The sequence below is a fragment of the Myotis yumanensis genome, unplaced genomic scaffold (genome assembly GCF_028538775.1).
Source record: "Myotis yumanensis isolate MYYU_CA2020_CCGP unplaced genomic scaffold, mMyoYum1.0.hap1 SCAF_3, whole genome shotgun sequence".
Taxonomy (NCBI): Eukaryota; Metazoa; Chordata; class Mammalia; order Chiroptera; family Vespertilionidae; genus Myotis; species Myotis yumanensis.
In genome coordinates this window covers 162,588,369-162,613,822 of record NW_027223754.1, presented here as the reverse complement: position 1 = coordinate 162,613,822, position 25,454 = coordinate 162,588,369, and the positions used below count along the sequence as shown (strand labels likewise).

General features: G+C 47.5%; 2 protein-coding genes across 2 annotated transcripts; both read right to left on the bottom strand.

Moving 5' to 3' along the window:
* Nucleotides 1-336: 336 nt before the first annotated feature.
* On the bottom strand, nucleotides 337-8,595 carry LOC139005508 (keratin, type II cytoskeletal 2 oral-like). Its single transcript, XM_070407743.1, has 9 exons — nucleotides 7,978-8,595; nucleotides 6,699-6,919; nucleotides 5,375-5,435; nucleotides 4,648-4,743; nucleotides 3,913-4,077; nucleotides 3,678-3,803; nucleotides 2,837-3,057; nucleotides 1,370-1,404; nucleotides 337-836 (listed from the first exon to the last, which is right to left on the bottom strand). The coding sequence occupies exons 1-9, from the start codon at nucleotides 8,593-8,595 to the stop codon at nucleotides 337-339; spliced, it is 2,043 nt and encodes a 680-aa protein (XP_070263844.1).
* Nucleotides 8,596-19,337: 10,742 nt separating this feature from the next.
* KRT3 (keratin 3) lies at nucleotides 19,338-24,928 on the bottom strand. Its single transcript, XM_070407742.1, has 9 exons — nucleotides 24,293-24,928; nucleotides 23,088-23,308; nucleotides 22,475-22,535; nucleotides 22,003-22,098; nucleotides 21,549-21,713; nucleotides 20,989-21,114; nucleotides 20,444-20,664; nucleotides 20,061-20,095; nucleotides 19,338-19,645 (listed from the first exon to the last, which is right to left on the bottom strand). Exons 1-9 carry the CDS (start codon nucleotides 24,926-24,928, stop codon nucleotides 19,338-19,340), a joined length of 1,869 nt encoding a protein of 622 aa, XP_070263843.1.
* Between the last annotated feature and the right edge of the window lie 526 nt (nucleotides 24,929-25,454).

Below are 25,454 nucleotides of genomic sequence, written 5' to 3'. Positions count from 1 at the left end.
ATTAACCTCCAGGGAGAAAGGGAGGTGGGCCAGAGTGGGAACAGGCCAGGCTGGGAAGGTCCACACTGGTTTTAGCTCAAGTGTTGCTGTCCAAAGTCAGGGGCCATCACCAGGTCACATCTAGGGACATCAACATCCCAGACTAGCATCTGGCCTTCCCTGGCCTGGGAGATGTCTTCAGGATGGAGGAGCCAGAAAGAAGTTTAGCCCCTTCTCCAGGGAATTTGAGGAAAAGCAAGGTTGAGATTGGCATCTGTTGATGCTAACCAGAGAATGGGAAGTGCTGTTGCAGGCTGAGAGGGAAGCAGGTGGACATGGAGATTTGGCCCTGGAGGATCACTTGGAGCTGTGCTGGCTTGAGCTGGGGGTCTGAGAGAAGCGGATATTGGTGCTGCCGCCACCGCCAGACTTGTAGCCACTGCCTCCAGTGGTCTGGATGCCACCAGAGCTGGAACCAATTCCGCTCTGGCTCACAGAGCTGCTGCCTCCACCGCTGAGCCTGCTCCCAGCGCTGCCACTCTGGTAGCCTCCAGTGCTGGTGCCACTGCCATTCTGGTAGCCTCTGGTGCCACTGCCACTCTGGTAGCCTCCGGTGCTGGTGCCACTGCCACTCTGGTAGCTCCCAGTGCCACCGCTCTGGAACCCCCCAGTGCTGCCGCCGCTAACGCCACCATAGCCACTGCTGTTGCCACCGCTTACTCCTCTGTGGCCACCACTGCTGCCTCTGCTGCTGCTGTTGCCTTTGTAGCCACTGCTGTTGCTGCCACTGACCCCTCCAAAGCCACCACGGCTTCCGCCAGAGCTGCCGCTTGTGCTGGTGACATTGCTAACCACCGCTATAGGAGAAGAGGCACTCGATTCAGGCTAATGGCCTAGGCCAGCGGTTCTCAACCTGTGGGTCGCAACCCCTTTGGGGGTCGAACAACCCTTTCACAGGGGTCGCCTAAGACCATCGGAAAACACATATATAATTACATATTGTTTTGTGATTAATCACTATGCTTTAATTATGTTCAATTTGTAACAATGAAATTGGGGGTCACCACAACATGAGGAACTGTATTAAAGGGTCACAGCATTAGGAAGGTTGAGAACCACTGGGCTAGGCCCATATCCCAGCTCCACCCTCCTTGACTGTGTGCAGTATCCACAGAAATTTCTGGTTCTCCAACCTGGGGAACTCCCAAGACCTTAAGGGTGTGTCAATTTACACTAAGTTAAGTGTGTGTGGCCATGGTCTGAGACACGAGGTACCATTTGGTGGCCTGGCCTCATTTCATGGGTCAGGTTCTCCTGCCTGAAGGTCAGGGAGGAAGTTTCTAATTCTTCTTTTTACAACCCAGGAGAAGGTTTTTGAAGGGCTACTTACAAATGCTCACAGCACTCTGACACTCTCCAGACATCCTAAAAAAGGAGAGAAGGAGAGGTAGATTATTTCTGCAATGAGCCATTAGCCACACTGCTGAGGGTTCATAACTTTGGGAGCCATGTTCTCCCATTTGCCCAACAAGGGGTCAAGTTCACAGGGGAAGAAAGGCTATTCCAAGACTGTTTCCATGACCAGATCTCCCCAGGAAATGGGGCTTCTTCAGGGGTTGAGATGTCCAGAAACTCTACCAGCCACCCTCCAGACCAGATCTCCAGATCTCATCTTCTTTCCCTTAGTTCCCAAGATTATCTGTTCTAGGAAAATCCCACTTGATTAACCCATTCTCACCTCTCCTCCGCTGCTGGACCTTCTTCCCACCTTGCCCTCCTTCTCCACCTAGCCCTGGCCTTTTTATTTCTGACTTTCCTCTTCCAGGAGACCTTCCCCAATGAGCCCTCCTGGGGTGGTGCTGGGGGTGGTGATGATGATGGTTGTTCAAGGTGGGTAAAATGTGAGAGGAGCTGACACAACACATGAATTTGAAAATGCCCTGTGCACACTGCTCATCTTCCTATGCCTCGTTCTTATTTGTGGAGCAGGCATGTCCACATATCTGAGTAGACATGGAATATGTCCACACACCTTGCTAATGTGGGCCCCCCTGGTGTCGACCACTAGAGCTTCATCTTCACTCGCACTTCTCTCCATAGGGACTCGTAAGAAATCCTTACGTTTTCTTCTCACACTTGCATTTTGCTTTTCTCCATCAGATTGGGAGCTGCCCAGGGACAAAGGCTATGAACCTGGGCTGCCTAAAGCATCTAGTCAGCAGAAAGATCTCTCAATTCTTAACACACTTTTGGCCTTTGATATCTACTCACTAAGCCCTAACCTGCTGCTTGATATTGAGTTCGTTTTCCAGAGTACGTATGTATCAGCCACCTCCTTATATGGACTCAGGCTCAGGGATTGGTGGTTGCAGAACTGTCTATACCGAGCTGTCCATATGTTAACCATTAGCCACATTAAAATATTTAAATTTATTAAAATTAAATCAGATGTAAAAATCAGTTCCTCAGTTGCACTAGCCACATTTCAAGTGCTCAAATGGCGAATGGCTATTGTATTGTACAGCACAGATAGAAAGCATTTTGATCATCTCAGAAAGTTCCACCAGACAGCCACTATAACTTTTTTTATAGTCTCAAAGCACTTTTTCTTACACATCACACATAGTAAGGATCAACAAAGGATGTAATACAATATTGATGTCCATGGTAAGTTGAAGAGTTGGATGATGTTGATTAATAAAAAAAATAATGGTGCTTGAATGCTAAACGCTGTCATTCAGGAGATTCCTTACCCTTTGTCTGGGTTGTCCTCTCCTTGTCATCTTGCCTTCTTTCTTCACTATCAAACATCACTTTAAAATTATATCTGGAGAATGCTGACCCCACCACCCCTCACCTGCACTCCTCGCCCTCCAGCAGCTTGCGGTAGGTGGCGATCTCCACATCCAGGGCCAGCTTGACATTCATCAACTCCTGGTACTCACGCAGCAGCCGGGCCATGTCATCCTTGGCCTTCTGTAGGGCAGCCTTTAAGCCTTCAAGCTTGGCACCGGCGTCTTTGAGGGCCATTTCCCCACGCTGCTCAGCTTCAGCAATGGCTGCCTGAAGGTTGGCATGCTGAGGCAGAGGAAAGTAGATCAGTTAGCATAGTGACCAGGAAACAAACACCTGAACTTTCCTGAGAGGTCTCTTCCCCATCCAGCATCCCTTTGTTCCCTTCCTTAGAGATTCAATGGGGCATGCTCAGAAAACAGAAGTCAGTTTTGCAAGTAGCTCATTCATCTCTGGCCCATTGAAATTGACTCATGTCTCATCAAGAAAAGGAACACTGATTTGCTGGCAAAGGTTGTAGTGGTCTGGTGGGTGGTTCTTTTGGTAAGACTGTTTAAAAACTCCCTTGCCTAATTATTTCATTTCAGTGATACAAATTAGTCGTCAAGGTTATGTGACAAATAGTCACAGAGAGCAGATCTTACTGAGAGCTGAGTGTTTAAGGCCGCCCCTACAGTTGCAAGATTTGGAAAACCAGAATGGGCAACCATCTCTTCTTAGGGACCATCAGGAAGCCCAGCCTTTATGAAGAACATCTGGAGAAACAGAATGTCCCAGAGATGGTGCTATTCCACATGTGACACCATGAAAGGACAGAGAAAGCATGTGGCAGAGGCACAGCTGTTGCTTCTCCTTCTCCCCAGGGCCCAGAAGATCTCCAGGATCTCCAATAACCCCAGACACACCTGTTTCTTGACATTTTCAATCTCAGCCCGCAGCCTCTGGATCATTCTGTTGAGCTCCATGATCTCACTCTTGGTGCTCTTCAGGTCATCCCCGTGTCTGCCGGCTGTGGTCTGCAGCTCCCCAAGCTGATAGAAGAGAACCCAACCAACATGTTTTTGCAAAGTGTGGAAGCATTCTTGATGAAGGTCAGCAAGACCTAAAACTAGAGTGTGGGAATAGGAGGAGGGCTCCCACCTTGGTCTGGTACAGGGCCTCAGCCTCAGCCTTGCTCCTCTGGGCAATCTCCTCATACTGGGCCTTGACCTCAGCGATGATGCTGTCCAGGTCCAGGCAGCGGTTGTTGTCCATGGACAGCACCACAGATGTGTCACTCACATGACTCTGCATCTGGGACAGCTCCTGTGGGGAACATGGATGGTCATTTTCACTATCCCCTGGCCCCAGGGGATGTTGGGAATGAAAAAGTTCAAGAATTTTGATCAGCAGAGATATCCCAACAATGGGGCCAGGAGTGGGACAGTTAGAATAATAAGCTTGCATTTTAGGCCCGGTTATAGATGAAAGGATGTCAGACAACAATGCTAAAGGAAAAGGAAATACACAAATATAATCGGGTCAGCCTGAAAGTATCAGCGAGCAGCATTCTGTGTGGGTTTCGATGGGACTGCAATAGGGAAGAGTGTTCTGAAGGAGCTATCTGTGATACTCGTATAGGAGCCAGAGGGAAGATGTAGAGCAAAATGGGAAAGTAAAGCTGACAGAGAGGAACCTTGGCCCTGTGGGCCAGGTCTATGCAGGCTGGAGTGCTAAGTTAGCATTTCCTGGGTAGGGTGGAGCTGAGTTCTGAGCCCTGACACTGCTTTTGTGTGTGTTCTGCCACTTGATTATCCCCTAAAGTTACACTTGAGAAGCATGTTTGGGAAGATGCAGGCAGGAAGGCTGTGGAGCTTGGCAAACTAAGGAAATCACCATCTCATAGAGGGTCCTCAAGAAGTTGAGCTCATCTGTCAGGCTGTCGACCTTGGCCTGCAGCTCCACCTTGTTCATGTAGGCCCCATCCACATCCTGGGGCAGAGGGAAGGGTGGTCAGAAAGCAAAAGAAGACCTCTGCTCCCCTACCACCCATAGCTCTCTCCTAAGTCTTCATCTCTCTCCTTTGCCCCTCACCCACCCCTCCTCCTAACAGTGAATTCTCACCTTCCCACTTTAAAAAAAAAAAAAAGAAAAGAAAAGAAAAGTATTCTTCCTTATAATTGCTTTGACCAGTCAAACCCCAACGCAGTAACACACTATAAACCACATCAGTCAGGCATGGGATACGGGTAGAAAAAGCACATTTTTCTAATATTTGACTTTGGTAACATAGCAGTAAAAAACAGCCTCCTGAATTGAAATAAAGGTATTCTTCTCACTATTCCATCTCTATGATAACTGATCTAAACAAGTGACAAGTATTTATAGTTTGTTACTTTTAATAACATCCGAGTACATCTGTGGCTAAAAACCTTGATTAATTCTATCCAAAAAAATGTTCATTATCAGTTGGCATTACTAATCAGCTCTTTTCCAAAAATGTAAGGGAAAATGTAAGCCCCACACATGGCGTAGGGTCGCCATGCCCAGAGCTGGCTCTGCTCTCCCCATGGTGGCAGTGCCCAGAAACGGAGCCTCGACCTGCCCATCCCAACTCACTTACCTTCTTGAGTCCCACAAACTCATTCTCGGCCGCAGTGCGTTTATTGATCTCATCTTCATACCTGGGACAGAAAGAGGCACACACTTGGACAGTGACATTTCAGAAGTTAAAAAATAAAAAAGACAAGGATCTCTAGCATTCATGCGGAACCTCCTCACTCAGAGACGAGACCAGCTACAGGGGGCCCTGGGCTCACACCCAGTTTAATGCTCTGCTGACACCATCTTTAAATTCTTAATAATATTTTAACAAGGGCCCTGCATTTTCATTTTGTACTGAACCCCCAAACTTATATAGCCAATTCTGTCTAGAGGCCTCTCCTTGCCCTCCTCCAAGTCGGGGTGACAGGCTGAGGTGTGGGCAGACGGGGTGGAGGGAGATTTCAAGGAGCCAGTGCACATGTGAGGCCTAGAGAGATATTTGCTCAGAGCCGGTGTTTCTGTTTCTCTTTTCATTAATTACAGTTGCTTCTTATAGGAATTAGGGATAACAATGAACTCATGTCTCCTGAATGCATCAAAGTTACCAGCTTTGTGCCTATTAAAAATCTCCTGCCGAGATTAAAGACTGGAATGATTCCAGGAGGAAAGAGGTTTCTGAGTGATGAGAATATGAGTTGTCACTGGACTCCCAGAGCCTAGCACGCAGCCTGCCACAGATGGGTTCCCACCAGGTCTGTGCGGTTGAATTGGACCGGGGCTTCCCCTGAGCAGGTGTGCCTACTCCCATGGGTCCTAACCCCCCAAGGGTGTCTGTGAAAAGCCCTGTTTGCCTCTCACAGACCTCAGGGGGTGTCAACTACAGCTCCAAACTGCATGAGGAAGCTGACTGAAACTGCAGAGATGGGGGGTTGGACTGCACACACTGAAAGTGCCTTCCACAGCAGGCCTGGACTGTCTGCCCAGAATCCCTGGGACCTGTGGGGCACTCAGACTTCTGGGACCTGCCCATACCCACTGATCCGGGATGTCTAGGACCAGAGCACAGGAATGTGCATTTTTTTACAAACTTCCAAGGGGATTCCTATGTACAGTTAAGTGTGTAGGGTTCTTCATCCTAAAGAGCTTCAAACTCTGGGAGGCTCTCCTGCGCATCTGGGCTGGTATAGGAGGGAGCCTGCCTTGAGACTGAAAAACATGTCATAATTACCTCCTAGAAGTCTCAGTTTCCACCCTCTCACCCCCTTCCGCTTGGTCATGTTTTCCTCAATAAACCATCCAAGGTGTTGCCTGAAGGTGCAGTCGGGAACAATTAAAATCCCAAAGTGGGGCCAGTCCTCCCTGCTAATCCCCCAGGAAAGGAAAGTGTCCAGTTGGGGCCTCACTTCTTTTTGAAGTCTTCCACCAGGACCTGCATGTTCTTCAGCTCGCCTTCCAGGTTCCCTCTCTCCCCCAGAGCCAAGTCCAGCTGCCTGCGCAGGAAGCTGATGTAGGATTCGAAGAAAGGCTCCAGGTTGTTGGGGCCCGAACCGGAGCCTGTGGTCTGCTGCTGGAGCAGATTCCATTTGGTTTCCAGGACCTTGTTCTGCTGTTCCAGGAACCGCACCTGCATCCCAAAGGGTAGAAATAAGGAGCATGAACCCATTTTTTTTTTTTAACTGCAATAGCTTCTGGGTTTTTGTTGTTGTTTTGTTTATTGGGTTTTTTGTTTTGGTTTGGTTTTGGAGTTGTTGGGGTTTTTTTGGAATTTGTGAAAGATGAAGATTTAGAAAAGGGAGAGCTAGAATATTAAGTGCTCACTCTATACCTATTTTCACATATTTCCTCTCATTTAATCCTCACAACCACCTATAAAGGGGATGTTATTATCCCCATTTTGTAGATAAGGAACCTGAGCTTAATTAGGTTGCCCAAAGTGATGTGGCTACTAAGACACAAAGCTAAGAGTCAAACCAAGCACTTCTCTAGTCTATTGAGATCCTTCAGAATACAACTAAAGGAGGGCAGCATAAATAAAGTTATTTATTATTAAAAACTTATTCACCTCTATACAGGCAGAGAAAACAGTCAATGAGATCTAACTTTTCTCAGGTTGTTTTGGATTTTCTTTAGACTTACCGGTAATCTAGGTTTAACTTCCAATCCCAGGTTCATCCTCCAGACCAAGCACACCCTCCCCTGTACCAGCATGGACCCCTCAATTTAACAGCAGCTAAAGCACAGCACCATTGAGAAGGTAAGTCAGTTGCCAATACTGTCATTGAGAGAAAGTCCCAAGATTTCTACTAATGCAAGCTTAATTACCAGCCAGTTTAGATTTTCACAATTGCTTTTTAAGAGTAATTGAAAATTAGCTATTATAGTATCATAGTTAATACCCTATTCTTAACAAGAACTAAAAGCATATTTGGACCCTCACCTCATTTTTCCTGGTCCTAGCCCTAGAAGTAAATCAGGAGTCAGAATCCTACTGCCTTTTATCACTGGGAAAAAAAGGACCCAAAGAGCAAGAGAGGCAGGTTCCCTGTCTTGTAGGGACCAAGGCAGAACCATGACAAGAAGCCACACCCCTGCCTCTAAGCCAGGCAGATCCCACTGCATCTTTCTACACCAACCCCCTGGGTGGCCCAAACCCTCTATGACGTCCCTGGGCTTTTGCCTCACCTTGTCGATAAAGGAGGCAAACTTGTTGTTGAGGGTCTTGATCTGCTCCCGCTCCTGGGCCTTGACCTGCCCAATCTGAGGGTCGATCTCCACATTGAGGGGCTGCAGAAGGCTCTGGTTGACAGTCACTTCCTGGATTCCCCCAGGAAAGCCACCAGGGCCAAAACCACCAGGGCCACCAAAGCCACCAGCTCCACCAAAGCCACCAGCCCCTCCAAAGCCACCAGCTCCACCAAAGCCACCAGCTCCTCCAAAGCCACCAGCCCCTCCAAAGCCACCAGCCCCTCCAAAGCCACCTCCCATTCCTCTGCCACCACCAAAGCCACCTCCATAGCCACCTCCAAAGCCACTGCCACAGCTGCTGCGCCCTCCCCCAAAGCCACCAGTCCGGGAACCACCAGCCACACTGATGGAGATGCTTTTGTTGCCACCCAAGTTGTAGAGGCTGCGACTGCCAAAGCCACCTGCCCAGCTCCGGAACCCACAGGCTCCTCCACTGGCTCCCCCTGAACGGGCCACACAGCTCATCCTGCTGCTGCCACCGGAGACCACAGCAGAGCGGCCAGAGAAGCCCTGGCTCCCGCCGCTGAAGGATTTCTTACAGACTTGTTTGTTCATGGTGAGAGCTTGGAGGTGAGCTAGCAATCACTTGGCAAGAGCAGAGAGGGATGAAGACAGAGGATGAGGACAACAGAGGAGACTGGCCTTTATATACCAAGCAGTTTGGCTTGGAAGAAGGAGAGGCCAGCAATTAGCTGAGAGTCATCTTGGGTTTGGTTTGCCTTCCAGGCAATAAGTTATTTCTAAGTTCCCAACACACCTCAAAAATAATCCTCTGAACCAAAACGACTTTGCTTTCTTAGCTTAATCACCCAAACCTGCCTTGGTTGACAAAAGACAGGAGCTCTCCACCCTCCCTTCATGTGATTTCCTCAAGGGTCTTAGGGAACACAAACAACACCTGATCCAGCAGGATGAGTTGAGTTTTGACACCAGGGAATCAAGAGCCACTGAGCTCCATGACACAAGAGTGAGGAGGAGACAACCTTTCCCAGGTGGGCTGAGTGCCTTCCTGTAGTGCCAGAGTGCCACTGCCCAGTGACCTGTCATCTGTGATCTGTGCCCACCTCTTCAGAGAAATACCCAGAGGAGGGTTTGAGGTTGGGGGAGGGGGATGAAAAGTACGCTGGCCCCACAGGGTGTACTCTAGGCCCATCTCAGCCAAGGACATCTGTTTAAGCCAGCCTACCATTTGAGCTAAGAAGTGTTGCTCATGGGAAACAGAAGTGGAGATAAAATGTCTGACCCATGAGAAAAGTGAGAGCCATGTACGAAGCAAGCAAGTGTGAGGCTTGGAAAGAAGAAGGAGACATGGACAAGGAGGAGTCTCAGACCAAACCCCTCCACCACCATCCTAGATCAACAGCAGATGATTTCTGGATCAGGAAGCAAGAGAGGAGAGAGTGTGAGCATCCTTTAGTTAGCTGATGGAGTCAGCTCAAAGACCCCATTCAACTTAAGATAAGAGTGTGTGCTGTATCAGAGCTGGTGACCTTAGGATCTCCTGTCCCCTTCACCATCTGGTCTGAGTTAGATGCCCCTCCCTGTTCTCCCACCATACCCTGTACTTTTCCCACCATGGCCCTGATTTAATGTATACTTATCTCTTCATTTGTCAGTATCCCTCTTGGCCCTGAGCTCACTGAAGGAGGGAACTGAGTTCTATTCATTCTAAACCTCCAGCTTCTTGCATAGGGTAAACATAACACAAATATGTGGTAACTGGCTGATGACCAGTGTCTAAGAATATAAATATTTATACCCAGGTCCCACCCCAGTCTTATGGAATGAAAATCTCCAGAGAAAGGGCTTGCATGTCTATATTTTTAACAAGTACTCCAGGTAATCCCTATGACCAGGGAAGTTTGGGCAGCACTGGTCTAGACTATGAGTATTCCATCAGGGCCGGGAAGTGGGGGGAGGGGGGGAGGGGGGAGGAGGTGAAGGACCCTTGGTGGTAGAGTGGGTACACTGACACATTGCTGCTCTAACTTACTACAGCTCAACTGTCCATCATCCTCATGCAATCCACCTCCACACTCAACCATGCCACACATAGCTAGAGCAAATTCTCAGGTTGTTATCTATATATAGAGACTTCATAAGGTATGACAGGAGTAAAGGGGAGTGATTCTAGACTCCCCAGAAATACGTGGTTGATATATCTCCAGAACTGCAATCAGATGAGCAGCAAGCACTCTGTCTTTTGGGGAAGGTTTCTAGATAGTCTGGGGCAGGTCTAAAATACCCTGAAGAACCCCAAGTTAAGCAATTTTAAGTACTCTGCAGCTAATTCTTGATTCTCTGCTCTGCAGTTTGTCTAGAGCCAGTTCCACCACTCACTAGCTCTTTGACCTGGACAAGTTATTTAACTTTTATGTGTCTTGGTTTCCTCAACTATAAAATGGGGATGACAATAGCATGTACTTTGTGGGGTTATTATGAGGATTAAACAACTAAATCAATGCTCAGTATTTGGAGAGATTGGGGAAGGGAATAACATGTCTGGCCTCAGCTATTCTCAAAACAATTTTGCCCCCTTGAGAAACTCATGAATGGATGGTAGGGAAAGGAAGCTGAGTGTGAATGCAGAGTAAGAAAACCACGCTGGGAGAGTAGAGAGCAAGACCTCTGCTATGATGGATTTGGGTTGGGTGACCTTGGACTGTGATTTAACACACAAGTCTGTTCTGACCTGTCAAATTCCTTCCTACTCACTGGTTGGTGATGAGCCTCACTGGATAAATATAAGTGAAAGTCCTTTAAGATTTACTAAAAGCTACACAAGAGTAAGGTACCTGTGGTCTAACAGAAAGCCTGTCATCATGGACATCGGAAGATCTGGGTTCATACCCCTTGTCTACCTCTCGCTCTGTGATGACCTTAGACAAGGGCCTTGGCTTCTTTAAGGCACTCTTTCCTTATTTGTAAAATGAGGATTCTACCCCACTTGCAGGATTGTTTTGATATTTAAATAGTGTCCAGCAGCAAATGTTTAGATTTTTTAAAAACACTATTCATCCAGAGAATCCAAGAAGGGGATTCTGTGTTGGGTTCTTCTTTGAGACATTTACTCCACCCATTAATGGAGTGCCAATCTCTCTTGTTGAGGTCTTTATGCATAATCTTTAAAATTCCTTTAAAAGTAGATCAAATGCCCTCCCTAGGAAAAAGGTTGAACCAGGCTCACCTGAAGCCCCAGGTGAGAGCCCAAAGCAAACAAGGACAGACATCAGTATTTCCGATGCCCCGCCCCTCCCTTGACTGCAGTGCTGAGGCAGCAGTGGCAGCCTCCTAAGTGTGGCTCATCTCTGCCACCCCAGCATACGCTGGAGAAGAGGGACAGAGAGAAGCGATGGGCAGATCACAAAAACATGGTTTGGGTTGGGTTCTCCTAATCCATGTCTCCAGAGCCTGCCAAAGCATCATCTTATTTAGCCGGTTGGGGTTGTTTTCTTAGCAGTTGACTGAAACTGCTGGAAATATACAGAGTTAGCATCATTGGCAGCATTTTTCTTACTCACTGCAGGATCTTTTGGAGCAGTGGCGTCTAAATGATCTGCCTGCTGTCAACAGTCTGAGTTCTAGTCACTCACCTGCAGAACCTTCTGTGTGAAGGTAGCCAAGTGGCTAAGTGCTCTGGGTCCCTACTTCCTCATCTATAAAATAGGGGCAATTGTCACCATGCAGAGTTATTTCCTCTAACCAAATTGCTCTCTGGTATTCACTACAGTCAGAATACTTAAGAGTGGTTTGTCATGTAATTGTGAGTGGAGGTATCATCAGACAGTGGCCATTACCTGTAGGTCAAAGTAAGCAGACATCCCTCTCCACCTGGAGCTGAGGATGAAGGGGTGAGAGTTACATGCTCCTTTATGTGTGTGGATTCGCAGATCCAATTTTCTAGGTCATTATTAATCTGTTCTCCAAAAAAGAAAAATGAACAATCATACTGGTTATGCTGTCCCTGGACTAAAAATTACTCTTATTTTCTCCTTTTTATCATGTTAAAATAAAAGCATATCACAACTAAATAATTTTAACAAATGAACTGTAAAAATATATTACGTATAGGGCTAGCTCCCTTCATAACTAAAGATTGTTAAAAAGTAAGCTAAATCCTTCAGTTACTAAGTCTTAGTTGTTAGCAATAACAATTTATTCTAATTCTGGTCTTCTCTCCAGACTTGGTGAAAATAACTCTTCAACTCACCCTTCAATCCTTATCTGGTACTAGATTATCTCCTGGGGCTTGTCTAGAGCAGAATTCTATGCCCTAAGATTGTCTTGATTAAAAGATTCTGTGGTCAAATAAATTTGGGTAATGAAAATTCTATAGCTTTCTCTTAGGGTTTTAATAAAGCTCATTTACATATTAAAGGCCCTGAGAATTCCTGTAGAAAAGAATCATTTACTTTTACTTGATCAGAGCTTCCCAAACAAACTTAACAATAAAACCATTCTATCTTGACCCCTATTAACATGCAGTTGAATATACTCAGAGAAACACTGGTCCAACTGCTATGTCCAGAGTGGGAATGTGCAGACAGGGCAGTCATGGTTAAGGCATAAGGTCAAGACTTGCTTCATCTCTATAGAGAAAGCACTTGCCCCAAGTGAGAAAGACAGAGGAAGCTGAGAGCAGACTAAGGCCTGCATGTTGCAGATGCAGAGAGAAGGGCTCTAGGATGCTGGAAAATGAAGAAGGTCCCTGAGGACCAATTCTCCTATCGATGTATATTTCTCACCAGCCATGGATCTTGATGGGTCTTCCCAAAGTCATTGACCTTCCTTCAGGGAGCACCATGGGAAAGGGGCCTCATCCATTTTCATTGGTATTCTGGATTTTCTGGAACTCAAATGACAACACCTCCTCCTTCTCTTTCCTTGCAACTTGGAAGAGTGGAAAACATAGAGTCCTTGGAGTTAAGCCTGTGTTCAAAGCTCAGCCTCTGCACTTTTCAGTTACATGGCCTCCAGGAAGTTTTTTTTACCCTCAGGCCTCAGTTTTCTGGTCTGTAAATTGAAATTAACATAGCCTCCTCATCAGGCAGCAGAGGACTACAGGAGGTAGTGTTAGAAAGCCCTTACACAGGGCAGTGCTCAGCACTTAGCAGCCCTTATGATGATAATGACAATGTGAGGTACAAAGCCCTTCTAGAAGTTGTCAGTTTGGAGGCTGCAGGGGAGGAAAGAGTTCTTAGGGGTAGCCCTGTTTAAGGCCAATGCAGAATTGAAGTCTGGTTTCTGCATAAAATTGTAAGGAATCACAGCTTCTGAATAGAGAGTTACATAAAAGCCATTCTCTCCTACCTGGCCAGGCCAGTTTCCCACTCTGGGCTCGTCAGTAATGCAAGCCATCAATCAATCAAATATTTACTGAGCTACTGCATACTTCCCAGAATTATGGGGATTAGGACTTAGTGAACATAATTTCCTCCTTCAAATCCTTGCTTCTTTCACCTGTCTGTGAAAAATATGTAAAAATGGCTGACATTGAGTGCCTGCCATTTACCAGGCATTGAATTAGTATCGTTTCTAATTGTCATAAAAACTGCAACGTTGGAACTTTTATTCCCATTTTACAAATAATGACAAGTTTAGTGAGGTTTATTAAGTTTCCCCAAATCAATCTGCTGACTGAGCTCAGATTTTAATCAAACTATCCAACTCCAAAGCCTGTCATAAACTCATGGATCATTTTTATCTATGTGGACTTCTGCAAGTCAAAGCACATCATCCAAGAGTGAGGAGTTCACTTTGACATTTAAAGAGTCCACCCATAGAATATGGTGGACAGATGGGCCTTGAAGCATCAACTGTGTTGCTGAAATAGGTTTAAACCTACGAATTCTTCTTTGACATCAAAGAGAAACACCTATCATTATCAAGGTATTTCCCCGACCAGTCTCTCTGACTTCTCTGCTGGAGATCAGAGCTCTCTGGAGTTGATGGTGGCCCACCCATCCTCATAGGGCCTCAGTTGGAGAAACCTCTCCTGCTAATATAGGAACTTCAAGATTGGTTTCTGGCTCCTCAAGATTCTAGCAAGCTGTTAGCACCATGTGCCAGAGCTGGTACAAGAGGGCATCCAGCGGGCGGAGAAGAAGTCAGCCAGCCCCATTCAGCAGCATAACACAGTGGTTACAGTGTAAGCTTTGGATGTGAGGCCCAGATCTGCCAATTCCTTTCTGATGCCAGACATGTTAATGGTATCCTGCCTCTAAGCTCCAGTTTCCTCATCTGGAAAATGAGGATAATTACCACCTGTCTCCTATGGTGATTGTGTGGATTAAATGCAATGACGTGCAAAATGTCCAGTGTATGACTTGCACCATTAAGAACCGAAAAAATGTTAGTTGTTTAATCATGTTGTTAAATGTCAGGACAGCAATTGCATTTAAGTCTCCCCTGTCCTTTTCACATATCTCATTAGCTCAGTGACATTCAGAGTGTCTAGTATGTGCCAAGCACTGTGCTGGACATTGAGAGGCACAAAGATGAAGAAGGCACATCAGTCACTTCCATTCTAGTATGGAGAGCAGACACTGAAACTAGTTATTTTAATATAATTTAGTGAGTGATACAAAGAGCTTAACAGAGGGCAATGGGAACACCAACAGACATACAGTGCCACGTGGAAGGTCCAGGAACACTTTCAAGAGGCAATGCCTGAGTGATCGTCAATGAGAAATCAGGGCTAGTCAAAAAAACTGAAGGTAGAATGAGTATTCCTGGCCAGGGGAACAGTTTATCAAAAGCAGGGAGGCATCAACTAGCCGGGTTCACACTAGTTTTGCAGGCCCAAGTCTTGAAAGTACTCCCATAAGGCCACATGTTCACCTGGCTTGTTTCCTATGTCTTTGCCCAGAATAAAAGGGCTTTTCCAGTTTAAAACAAACAAACTTCTAAATATGTATACGTCCCTCAAATTCAGAATGGTTTCTATTCAGCTCAGTTATAACCAATATCACAGCCACAGTCCTTGCCTAAGGAGAGGGGCAAAGGAAATGACCTCTTGCTTGGGTGCAGGGTTTCCCAACAAGCTCTACTGACATTTGAGACTAGAGAATTCTTTGTGGTGGGGCCTGTTCTGTGCATTGTAGGATGTTTAGTAGCAATGAGGCCTCTACCCTCTAGATGCCAGTGGCACTGCTCTAGTTGTGACAGCCAAAACTGTCACTAGACGTTGCCATATGTTCCCTGGGGGAGTGGAATGGCCACACTGAGAATCACTGCTTTATTGCCACCTAGAGCTGTCCTTCCTTGCCCCATCTTTTCTAGCAGTTGATGAAGCTGTCACCATTTGGTGATGTCACCATAGATTCCAAGAGTATCAGACTGCTCCCACTATATCCCCATCAGTGGTTAGGATAACCAACTAGCCTTTAGCCTTTAGACTAGGTGGAAGTGTTGGTGGTGATTATATTGATTTTAGGCACAAAAGAGATATTCAGTAAGCAGATTGAATGCCAGAGGGGCTTGTACAGGATATAGATAAAATAAGTGAAGGAGGTGTTTGGAGGTTATTTTAGTCATCCCAAGATTGTTGCAAGGTGTCCACATTCCTAGTCTCGGCTGCAGAGAGAATGTATTTTGGCTAAGGTGCTGAGAAGGCAGAGAGAAGGGCAGCCCAAATCCCAAAAGATGAGATTTCTGGTGATTGGCTAACAAAAACTCCACCCTTCCCTAGACAAAACAGAGAAGGGTCATATAGAGATTTACCTACAAATTACCCAAAGCTGTCTAGTCAAACTTCGATCATCAACAGTTGTGGCTGGATTATCCATAGGCAGATTCTTGTGAGAAACAATCCCTAATTTTCTTAACTGAGTCTTTTATGACTGTGTCACCATCACTGTTGATACTTGCTCCGGCCTGTAGTGTAGCCTGCATCCCAGAAGGAAATAACCTGAATCTTAAAACACACCTATGTCTCCTTAACATAAAAGGATGGGTGAACCAGTGCATCAACAAGCTCATAGAACAGGAAGGTGCTGTTTTCAGTGTTCTTACCAATTGGGGGAGGGGGCTCAAGAGGGGAGTGGCAGAGAGGAATGAATGGGGGTAGGAATAGGGGGATATAAGTTGTGCCCTCTGTGTCATCACAAGAAGATGTATCACTCCACACCCAAGGATGAGAGATATGGAACAAAGCAGAGAGAGGCAAAAGGCCAATGGCCCCAAATCCCAGACTAGGGCCCAGGCATACAAGTCAGCATTATTCAACAACCTCAGTAAAAAAAAAAAAAAAAAAAAAAAATGCTTTATAGGATAGGACAAGAATGGACAACACAGCACCAACTTGTACCCTACTCAAAGAATGAAAAGTCTAGACAAGTACAAGAAAGCAAACCCAAGCCCAGAAGCTAAAGAGCACTTGAAAAGCTGACATAAAAAGAAATTCTGTAAATGCTGAGGTAAAAGGAAGAGAGAGCACTCAGAACCAGGTAAAGTTCCCTGGAGGTGTTTCAGCCTGAATTAGAAATGGTCAGGGCTGGGCTGAGAATATCCAGCCAAACATGGAATTAATTCCTTCAGTCTCAGCTCTGGAACCAAGTTCACCTGCCTGGCCATTCTTCTGGCCTGATAACTCCTCCTAGAAATAGCCATCTCCATGGTGCCATTCCTCTTGAGCCAGGCTACCTCTGGCTACTCTCTCCTTTGAGAAGTTGCATGGATTCCCCACTGTCACTAGAGGGCTACTTAAGTAGTGGGGGGGGGGGGGGAGAGGAGTCACTCATAAACCCCCACAGAATGAACAGGGACCAGTAGGCATTGGTGAGAGTACAGGGAGGAGCAGCAAAAACGAGTCTGAATATGTGCCTTGAGATGAGTGGGCAGTGTCCCAAGGAAGACTGGGCCTGTTCTGGGTTTCCCTTGGAACCCATTTAGAAACCCTTGACCTCTTAGGTGGAGGCATTCTGGAAAACCCAGACCAAGCTCTATTACCTGGCTGGCTGTCTCCTCTCCCTCACTCTAAATTCTGGGCTTCCTTGGAGCTCAGCCTGGGTACCCTGCTCTTCCCTTTCTGGGAGAGCTCACCAGTTCCATGTCTTTTGGAACCACCTTAGCTATCCTCACACTGATGATGTCCAAATGTGAGCCGCTAGACCTGACCAGCCTTCCTTATGAATCCACACTCACATCTCCAACTGTAATCTCAGTATCTCCATTTGCTGTCTCTTGAGAAGCTCAAAGCAAGGTCCTGGGTTCCTCCTCAGACCCATCCCACCTCCTCTTACCTCAGTAGATGGAATCACCAGCCCCCCACTTGCTTTCACTGGGAAACTGGCATCCTGGTTAAATCGTCCCTCTCCTATACACCCTCACCCCCAGCATCCAATTCATTAACAAGTCCTGTCATTTCTCCAATTCAGCCCCTGGTTTCTTTTTTTCATACACTCAATCACAACTTAAAGTTATTTTATTCATTTTGTTGTTGGGCTCTCTCACTGAAATGAGAGCTGGAGGTGACAACTTACTTTTGCTCACCAGTGCATCTCCTTTTAGCCCAGTGCCAGCAAGTGAACACTTAATGAATGGTGGTTGAAGGAAGGAACTTGTTAATAATGACTTCATCCAGGGTGACACAACTATCCCATAGTTGGCCCAGCACATTCCTGTAGGACCAATTCTCTGAGCTGGGGCAGGCATTGACTCTCCCTGCTTACCTCTCTTTGTCCACAGAGCGATACCAGCCAGAAAAGGCATCCCACAATGAGGCAACAACTCCTAAATCCCATCTTCTTCAAAGAGCCTTTCTGGGGATCAGAGTGGAACTGTCACTGCTCTGCCAAATGTGGACATGGGATTTCCACCCGGATTTCTTACAGCCTCCATTCATGGTTTTCTTTGCTTATTTAATTGTCACCCTTCTTCTCTGAGATAAATTCAGCTTTGGCCTAAGATGGAAGCATTGCTTCCCTGTCCTGGCCTGGCTAAGCATTTCTACTTTATTGCCTGCATGTTCTGTGGGTCCCCAGGCAACCAGCCAAGCAAGAAGGGCAACAACACAGCCTCCGAAACAGTGTGAGGAGGTGGAAGGAGCTCTGGACTCGGATACTTGGGTGTACCTCGGCTCACACCATCAGATGCTTGAAGAGCCTAAGCAAGCCACTCCACCTTTAGGGGCCTCAATCTTCTTGTTCACAAATGAACTTTTTGGCTTCCTTGTGCCTGAGTCCCATCCACCCTTGACCTTCGAGACAGCACTCCCATGCTAACGCTGCATCAGGGCTTCCTGGTGCAGAGGAGACACCAAGAGCTCCCATGGCTGGGCATACACCTGGGAGCCCAGAATCCATGCAGACAGCACTCAGGTGCAGTACGTTTTCTGAGAGCGGTTAGTAGTTGTTTGCAAGGAAGAGGGCTGGGAGGCGTTTGGAATATGCTGGGTTAAAGGTAGCTAACAGGTATTCTTTGCTACAAGACTTCTTAGACCTCTGATATGGGCTCCAAAGAGGGAAGATTTAATGGACAGGGAACCTGTTTTGCAGAGCTTCCAACAGACTGGGGTTCTGTGGGTCAGACTCTGAGGTAGCTAGCTCTTAGAAATCCCTGCAACCTGGAGTTCTAGCACCTCATCCTTTCCTGGGTGCACTTTTGAGGGAAAGTTTTCAGGATGTCGACTGGAGTGGGGGCAGCACCAAGGAAAGAAATCCACTGTCCCCAAGTCCCTCAGCAAGTCAAGGTCCTCTTCGGTTCCCCCAATGAGAGAAAGCAAGGATGATATGGATGTCTGCATGATACAGCCTTCCCCCTTTGAACTGTGAGGCCACAGGGCCCCCTGGAGTGTGCCCCCACCCTTCCGCCCTGATCAAAGAATAAATGAGTCAGATATTGCCCATTTGGATCCCATGTAATGGACAGTGGGGACCAACTGCCTTGTTTTGGTGCACACAGCCCACCCTGGGAGAGAATGGAGAAGTCAGTCCAGGCGGGGAGAAAGGCCTCCAGAGAGGACTCAGAGGCCTGAAGTGAAACACAATGCACTTTATTGGTGACAGAACAGATGGGTAGAGGAGTCTGTGTGTCAGACACCTCAGAACTGTGGGGACCATTCCACCCAGGGAGGGGACCCCAAGGGCAACAGAAGGTGGCAGCTAAGGCCACACCTGGACAATCGCATGCCCAGACTGGAGCCAGAGAGAGTGAAATTCCTTGGCTGCAGTTGGCCAGGGATCTAGATGGAGGAGCATGAGGCCCCAGTCTTCTAAATCCAAAGAGCAGCTGTCTGTCGTAGGGGAGGAGCTGATGGGGACTAGAGGCGCTCTAGCGATGGTGCCTATGCTCATTATTTATTTGGAGCAGCGCTGGGAGGACTGGGAGAACTTGACGCTGCCACCCCGGTTGCTGCCAGAGCTGAAACCTCCTCCACTGACCCCACAGTGACCCCCGGAGCCAGAGCCAAAGCTGCTGCCGCCTCCAAAGCCACTGCCTCCACCGAATCCACTGCCTCCTCCGAATCCACTGCCACTTCCAAAACCACTGCTTCTGCCGAATCCGCTGCTTCCACCGAATCCACTGCCTGCTCCCCCGCCTACACCGAAGCCACCGCCAAAACCGCCTGCAGAGGCCGAGGTTGTGTTGCTGCTGCTGACCACAGCTGCAGGGGAGAGGACAGTACAGGGATCAGCGCCCAGGACACTATTATAATTAATGACCCTCTGGGCTCAAGATGATTGATCATTGTAATACAGTCTAATGTCATAGATGTTCAGCCCCATAGTTTTAAAACATCATGAGTTGTCCTGTGGTTCCTTCTGCATTTGATCAACTCTTGACACTCTTGGAGATTGATCATAATTTATCCTCCCATTAACAGGCTACCTATTGGATATTCCCCATTCTACAGACTTATTGATAGTGTCCTAGACCCAGAACAATAACAAAATCATATCTATTGCCCCTTCCACCATCTCCAACTTCCATAGAAATATTTTAATTAGTTGCTACTGCCCTGTAATATTACTAATATTTCAACATCAGCTCTCATTATCAGGGTTACTTTGGCTACTTACAGATGCTGACAGCATTCTGGCACTCTCCAGACATCCTGTATGAAAAAGCAAGAGAAAATTCCACCATCGCAAAGCAAATTTCCAACAAGTCCATGAATGAAGGTGATGAATAACACAACTGGAACTGAATTCAGAAGCCTAGCTGATCAGTCCCCTTTTTCCACCCTTCTATGGGCCTCAACAAAGAGACCCTATACACATTAATTACACATGTGCTTTGACTAACCGTGGTGAGAGTGGGCTAGTAACCACAAGTGCTTTTCTGCAAGGCCTGTGGAAGGTGAGAGTGGGGGGCTCTCTCTACACAGCAGTCCTTCATCTCCATATACTTGGTCACTTATCTACCCTCAGCAGGATCAGGGGAGTTGGAATTGGAGACCCACCTGCACTCCTCGCCTTCTAGCAGCTTGCGGTAGGTGGCAATCTCCACATCCAAGGCCAGCTTGACATTCATCAACTCCTGGTAGTCACGCAGCAGCCGGGCCATGTCATCCTTGGCCTGCTGTAGGGCAGCCTGCAGCTCTTGAAGCTTGTCATTGGCATCCTTGAGAGCCATTTCCCCACGCTGCTCAGCTTCCGAGATTGCTGTCTGAAGGTTGGCATTCTGAGAAAGAAGGAGGTAGAAGTGATGGGCCTAGTAGGAGAATCCCAGATAATCTATTCTCTGAGTCTTAGAATAGATTGTCCTAGAGCAAATGTTAAAGTCAGGCAACATCATCTCTTCGATAGCACTTCTATCTTGTATTCATCCATGGAGATATTTCTCTTGTGGATTACCAGCCATCTAGACTGGCTTGGTGTTTGAACTCCCTAGAAGCCACTGCTGCCTGAGATGAACCCAGAAGTCCATTTCAAACTGTGAATCCTGATATTCGAGCCCACACCCCTCACCAGTCATCCCAGGCACTAGCATTCATCACCATCCCACCTGCTTCTTGACGTTCTCAATCTCGGCCCGCAGCCTCTGGATCATCCTGTTGAGCTCCATGATATCACTCTTGGTGCTCTTCAGGTCATCCCCATGTCTGCCAGCTGTGGTCTGCAGCTCTCCCAACTGAAGAACAGAAGGGAAAAGAAGGTGTTCATGCAGTTTTGCCTGATTTGTTTCTCTATTTCTAAACCCACCCAACCTTGAGGTGCTTAGTAAGCATTTGTTAAAATGACATTGAGTTATGTTTCAGCAGAGACATCTCTGAGGCAGCAGGGAAAAGAACATCTAGTTTGTCATGATAGAAGGTTCTTCTATCCTGCAGTCCTTGAGCAGGCTAGAGTCAGTCCCATGTGTCATGGCAGGGGACAGTGAAACCACCTCCCCCAGGGGCAGCACTTTCTAGAAGCTAAACAACCAACCATTAGAGGGATGTCTTCAGAGAGTAGAACCAAGAGGGGTCTACCCAGTGACACTGGGAACTCATCACCCAGCAGCCCCACAGGCCTCAGACTCCCTGAGACCCTCAATGGATCTTCTGAGAGGTGCCCAGCTCCCACCTTGGTCTGGTACAGGGCCTCAGCCTCGGCCTTGCTCCTCTGGGCGATCTCCTCATACTGGGCCTTGACTTCAGCAATGATGCTGTCCAGGTCCAGGCAGCGGTTGTTGTCCATGGACAGGACCACAGATGTGTCACTGACGTGGCTCTGCATCTGGGACAGCTCCTGCCAACACAGAGAGATATGCTCACTCTTGAGCCTCTACAACAAGAGGCCCAGAGAGACTCTTGATTAACAATCCCATTCACTGACTCAGCTCTGAATGTGTACCAGCTCCATCATGTTCCCTAGCCCCTCAGAAAACCCCATATCTGCAGCCCATCCTGCAGAACCCTAACAAGAAACTTTATTTCTAAGCTCAGTCTTTCCAGGCTTTAATACTAAATGTCTGAGCCTCAAATCTATAAACATCTCACCCCCCTTCTCTCTCCCTCTTAGTAAGAAACATCTTTACCATATCATAGAGGGTCCTTAAGAAGTTGACCTCATCCATTAAGGCATCCACCTTGGCCTGAAGCTCTACCTTGTTCATGTAGGTGGCATCCACATCCTGAGAAAGAAAGAAGCATGGAGGCCTTATTCTCCCAAGGACCAAACAACAAACCATGATCACAGCAAGAAAGAATCAGGAGGACCAAGGCTGGTGATTGATTGGTCCTTGTCTGAGGCTGGTCTCCACATAAAGAAATGATTCACATCTCACTGGGGGGGGTTTAAGTTCAACCCTATTCAAAAACTAAAAACAAATGAACTGAATCACTGAGGGATCTTTCCAGACTAAGATGAACCTGGTTTCTTTTTTTTTTTTTTTTTTTCTCCAACTGTCTGAACTTGGTGGCTCCGTAGCAATGGAGTAAGGAGATTTCCTCCAAAGCAGCCAGAAATCTGCACCTACAAGCCCCAGGAACTTCACACACAGCCCTTACCTTCTTTAGGGTCACAAATTCATTCTCAGCAGCTGTACGCTTATTGATTTCATCCTCATATCTGTAAGAGTTAAAAAGAAATAACTGAGGTTGGATTTTGAGGTAGTCATAAACACCGCTATTCTCTGAAACTCTGAAAGCTCATCTCTTCCAGCCCTCTGTCCCTCTCCCAACCCATTTAGATGAACATATCCTTCTTACTACCTCCCTAATAGTTAAGAGGGCCAATCATTCAATTTGTCCATGCATACTATCTCAGTTTTAACACTGTAAGTCCCTTGTCCTGGGCAGACCAGGATGGTTGGTCAACACACCATGAGTTGTCCCAGCATCCTCCAGATCCTAGAACCAGGATCTTCCCCAACCTGGCTCCTGAAGAAGTGCTCTCTCAACTCTACACTCATCCTGCTTGCCACAATTTCATTTGTAAAGGACTATCCTTAAGGAAGGAAGGTGAAAAGAGAACCTAATGAACCAAGCTACCCCCTATGACAATAAGGAGATGAAAATAGACTGATACTACTGGCCAGCAGACAGGAGGAATGCAGTAAGGGCTGGGACTCTGAGACAGGTTGGCCCATGGCATCTGCCCACTCCTGCTCCTGTCACTCACTTCTTCTTGAAGTCCTCCACCAGGTCCTGCATGTTCCTTAGCTCTGAGTCCAGGCGGCCTCTCTCTCCCAGGATGCTGTCCAGGTAGCTTCGCTGGGAGCTGATATAATTCTCAAAAAGGGGTTCAAGGTTGTTGGTGCCTGTGATGGAATTGGTGCCCTGCTGTTGGAGCAAGTTCCACTTGGTCTCCAGAACCTTGTTCTGTTGCTCCAGGAACCGTACCTGCAATGCATTGAGGAAAACATCAGGCAAAGGATCAGAGGGGCCTTAGCTCAGGTAAGACAGGTGTCTGTATCTGCCCATATCCCAGCACAAAGGCCTAGAAAGGACATGAAGATAGGCTTCTCCTGTAGCTGGAGAAGATATGATCAGACAGTCCCATCAGTCAGGCTACTAAGGATGCAGCATGGTTTGGAAAGTTACAGAAGGAGGAAAGATGGACAAGGAAACTGAAATGAGCTCTGCCTGGACAAAGAAGCAAAGATGACCCTTCAGTGTTCCCAGGGATTTCGTGACTCTATCATAACTTCCAAAAATACACTGCACTCTGCAAAACTGTACTTAAACCTTGCAGCATCATTTCCATCTAGGGCTCCATTGACACTCCAGTTTTCAAAGGATGCGAGTCACTGGGAACTGATACTGATTGAAATGCCATAATCATCATGACAGGAGAGCGATAGCCAGAGTGAGCTATCCTAGCCTGGAAGTCACTGACCATCCCTCTCTTTCTAGAAGGTTGATTAGGGGTGCAGATGAGGTTGTCAGCTTCTCTGCAGCTCTTGGGACTAAGGTTCTATGTAAGCCTCTTTAATCCCTTCTCTTGGGCACCCACCTCCTTTGCCTGGCACGGAGACATAGAGGGAACAGGACCTCTGGAAAGCCTCAGAGAACAGCTTATGTTTGAAAAGCCCCCAGTTCTGTGTCAGACCTTTCCTTGCCAGTGGTCAATGCCCTGGCCATGAGCAGAGAGTCAGATAAGCAGGACTTGGGGATGTCTGAGTCCAAATAGAGAACCACTATCTTTCCTACTCACATGTTCATGTGGATAAACTTATTGGCTCTACACATGTTCACAGACCCTAGAATGCTGCCTAACCCCACCCTCTCAGCCTCACCCATCCAGAATTTATCCTAAACACTGTGTCTAAATGTCATACTCAAAGTTCTCAGCCTAGAAATGGGGTCCAGTCAGAGCTTCATCACCTTGTCGATAAAGGAGGCAAACTTGTTGTTGAGGGTCTTGATCTGCTCCCGCTCCTGGGCCTTGACCTGCCCAATCTGAGGGTCGATCTCCACATTGAGGGGCTGCAGAAGGCTCTGGTTGACAGTCACTTCCTGGATTCCCCCAGGAAAGCCACCAGGGCCAAAACCACCAGGACCACCAAAGCCACCAACCCCACCAAAGCCACCAGCCCCTCCAAAGCCACCAGCCCCTCCAAAGCCACCAGCCCCTCCAAAGCCACCAGCCCCTCCAAAGCCACCAGCTCCTCCAAAGCCACCAGCTCCTCCAAAGCCACCTCCCATTCCTCTGCCACCTCCAAAGCCACCTCCATAGCCACCTCCAAAGCCACTGCCACAGCTGCTGCGCCCTCCCCCAAAGCCACCAGTCCGGGAACCACCAGCCACACTGATGGAGATGCTTTTGTTGCCACCCAGGTTGTAGAGGCTGCGACTGCCAAAGCCACCTGCCCCGCTCCGGAACCCACAGGCTCCTCCACTGGCTCCCCCTGAACGGGCCACACAGCTCATCCTGCTGCTGCCGCCGGAGACCACAGCAGAGCGGCCAGAGAAGCCCTGGCTCCCGCCGCTGAAGGATTTCTTGCAGACTTGTCTGTTCATGGTGAGAAGACTTGGTGAAGGAAGAGTTCTAGAGTGCAGCAGGGAAGCCTCAAGTCAGAGGAAGAGGGAAGAACACTGAAGACCTTTGCAAGATAAATCCCTTTATATACAGCTAAGAGGTTGCTGGGCTCAAATGAAAGAGAGATAATTAATCCCAAATAGTCATGGGTTGGGTTTGCCTCCAAGGCAATAAGTTTGTTCCAGGCTGCTAAACACACCTTGAAAATCATCTGAGATGGTAAAAGTGCTAAGGTGGCAGGCTTACCTGGCAGGGGGTGGTGTCTGGCGTTGCCCCATGCTTGGGCCTGGCCACCTCCTAGCTTTGTCTTTCAGGACCCAAAGGCACGTTCAGCCGCATCAGGTGCCCTTAGCCCTACCAGAACTGGGCTCAGCTCTGGAAGGGATGGCGTGGAAGGTGGGTTGGGGAGGTTCTGGTTGTCTGGGTGGTAGATATTGAAGCACAGCCAAGCACTCGGGGAAAATATCTCAATAGAAGGGATGATACATTCCACTCCACCATCAGCAT

Excerpts from the sequence above, each read along its gene's own strand:
- LOC139005508 (XM_070407743.1), bottom strand. The coding sequence starts at position 8,595 with ATGAACAAACAAGTCTGTAAGAAATCCTTCAGCGGCGGGAGCCAGGGC. Across the intron at positions 6,920-7,977 it reads TTGCCTCCTTTATCGACAAG|GTGCGGTTCCTGGAACAGCA; the intron begins GTGAGGCAAAAG and ends TTTGGGATGCAG. Across the intron at positions 1,405-2,836 it reads CTGGAGGGCGAGGAGTGCAG|GATGTCTGGAGAGTGTCAGA; the intron begins GTGAGGGGTGGT and ends CTCCTTTTTTAG.
- KRT3 (XM_070407742.1), bottom strand. The coding sequence starts at position 24,928 with ATGAACAGACAAGTCTGCAAGAAATCCTTCAGCGGCGGGAGCCAGGGC. Across the intron at positions 22,099-22,474 it reads AATTTGTGACCCTAAAGAAG|GATGTGGATGCCACCTACAT; the intron begins GTAAGGGCTGTG and ends TTTCTTTCTCAG. Across the intron at positions 19,646-20,060 it reads CCAGAATGCTGTCAGCATCT|CTGTGGTCAGCAGCAGCAAC; the intron begins GTAAGTAGCCAA and ends TCTCCCCTGCAG.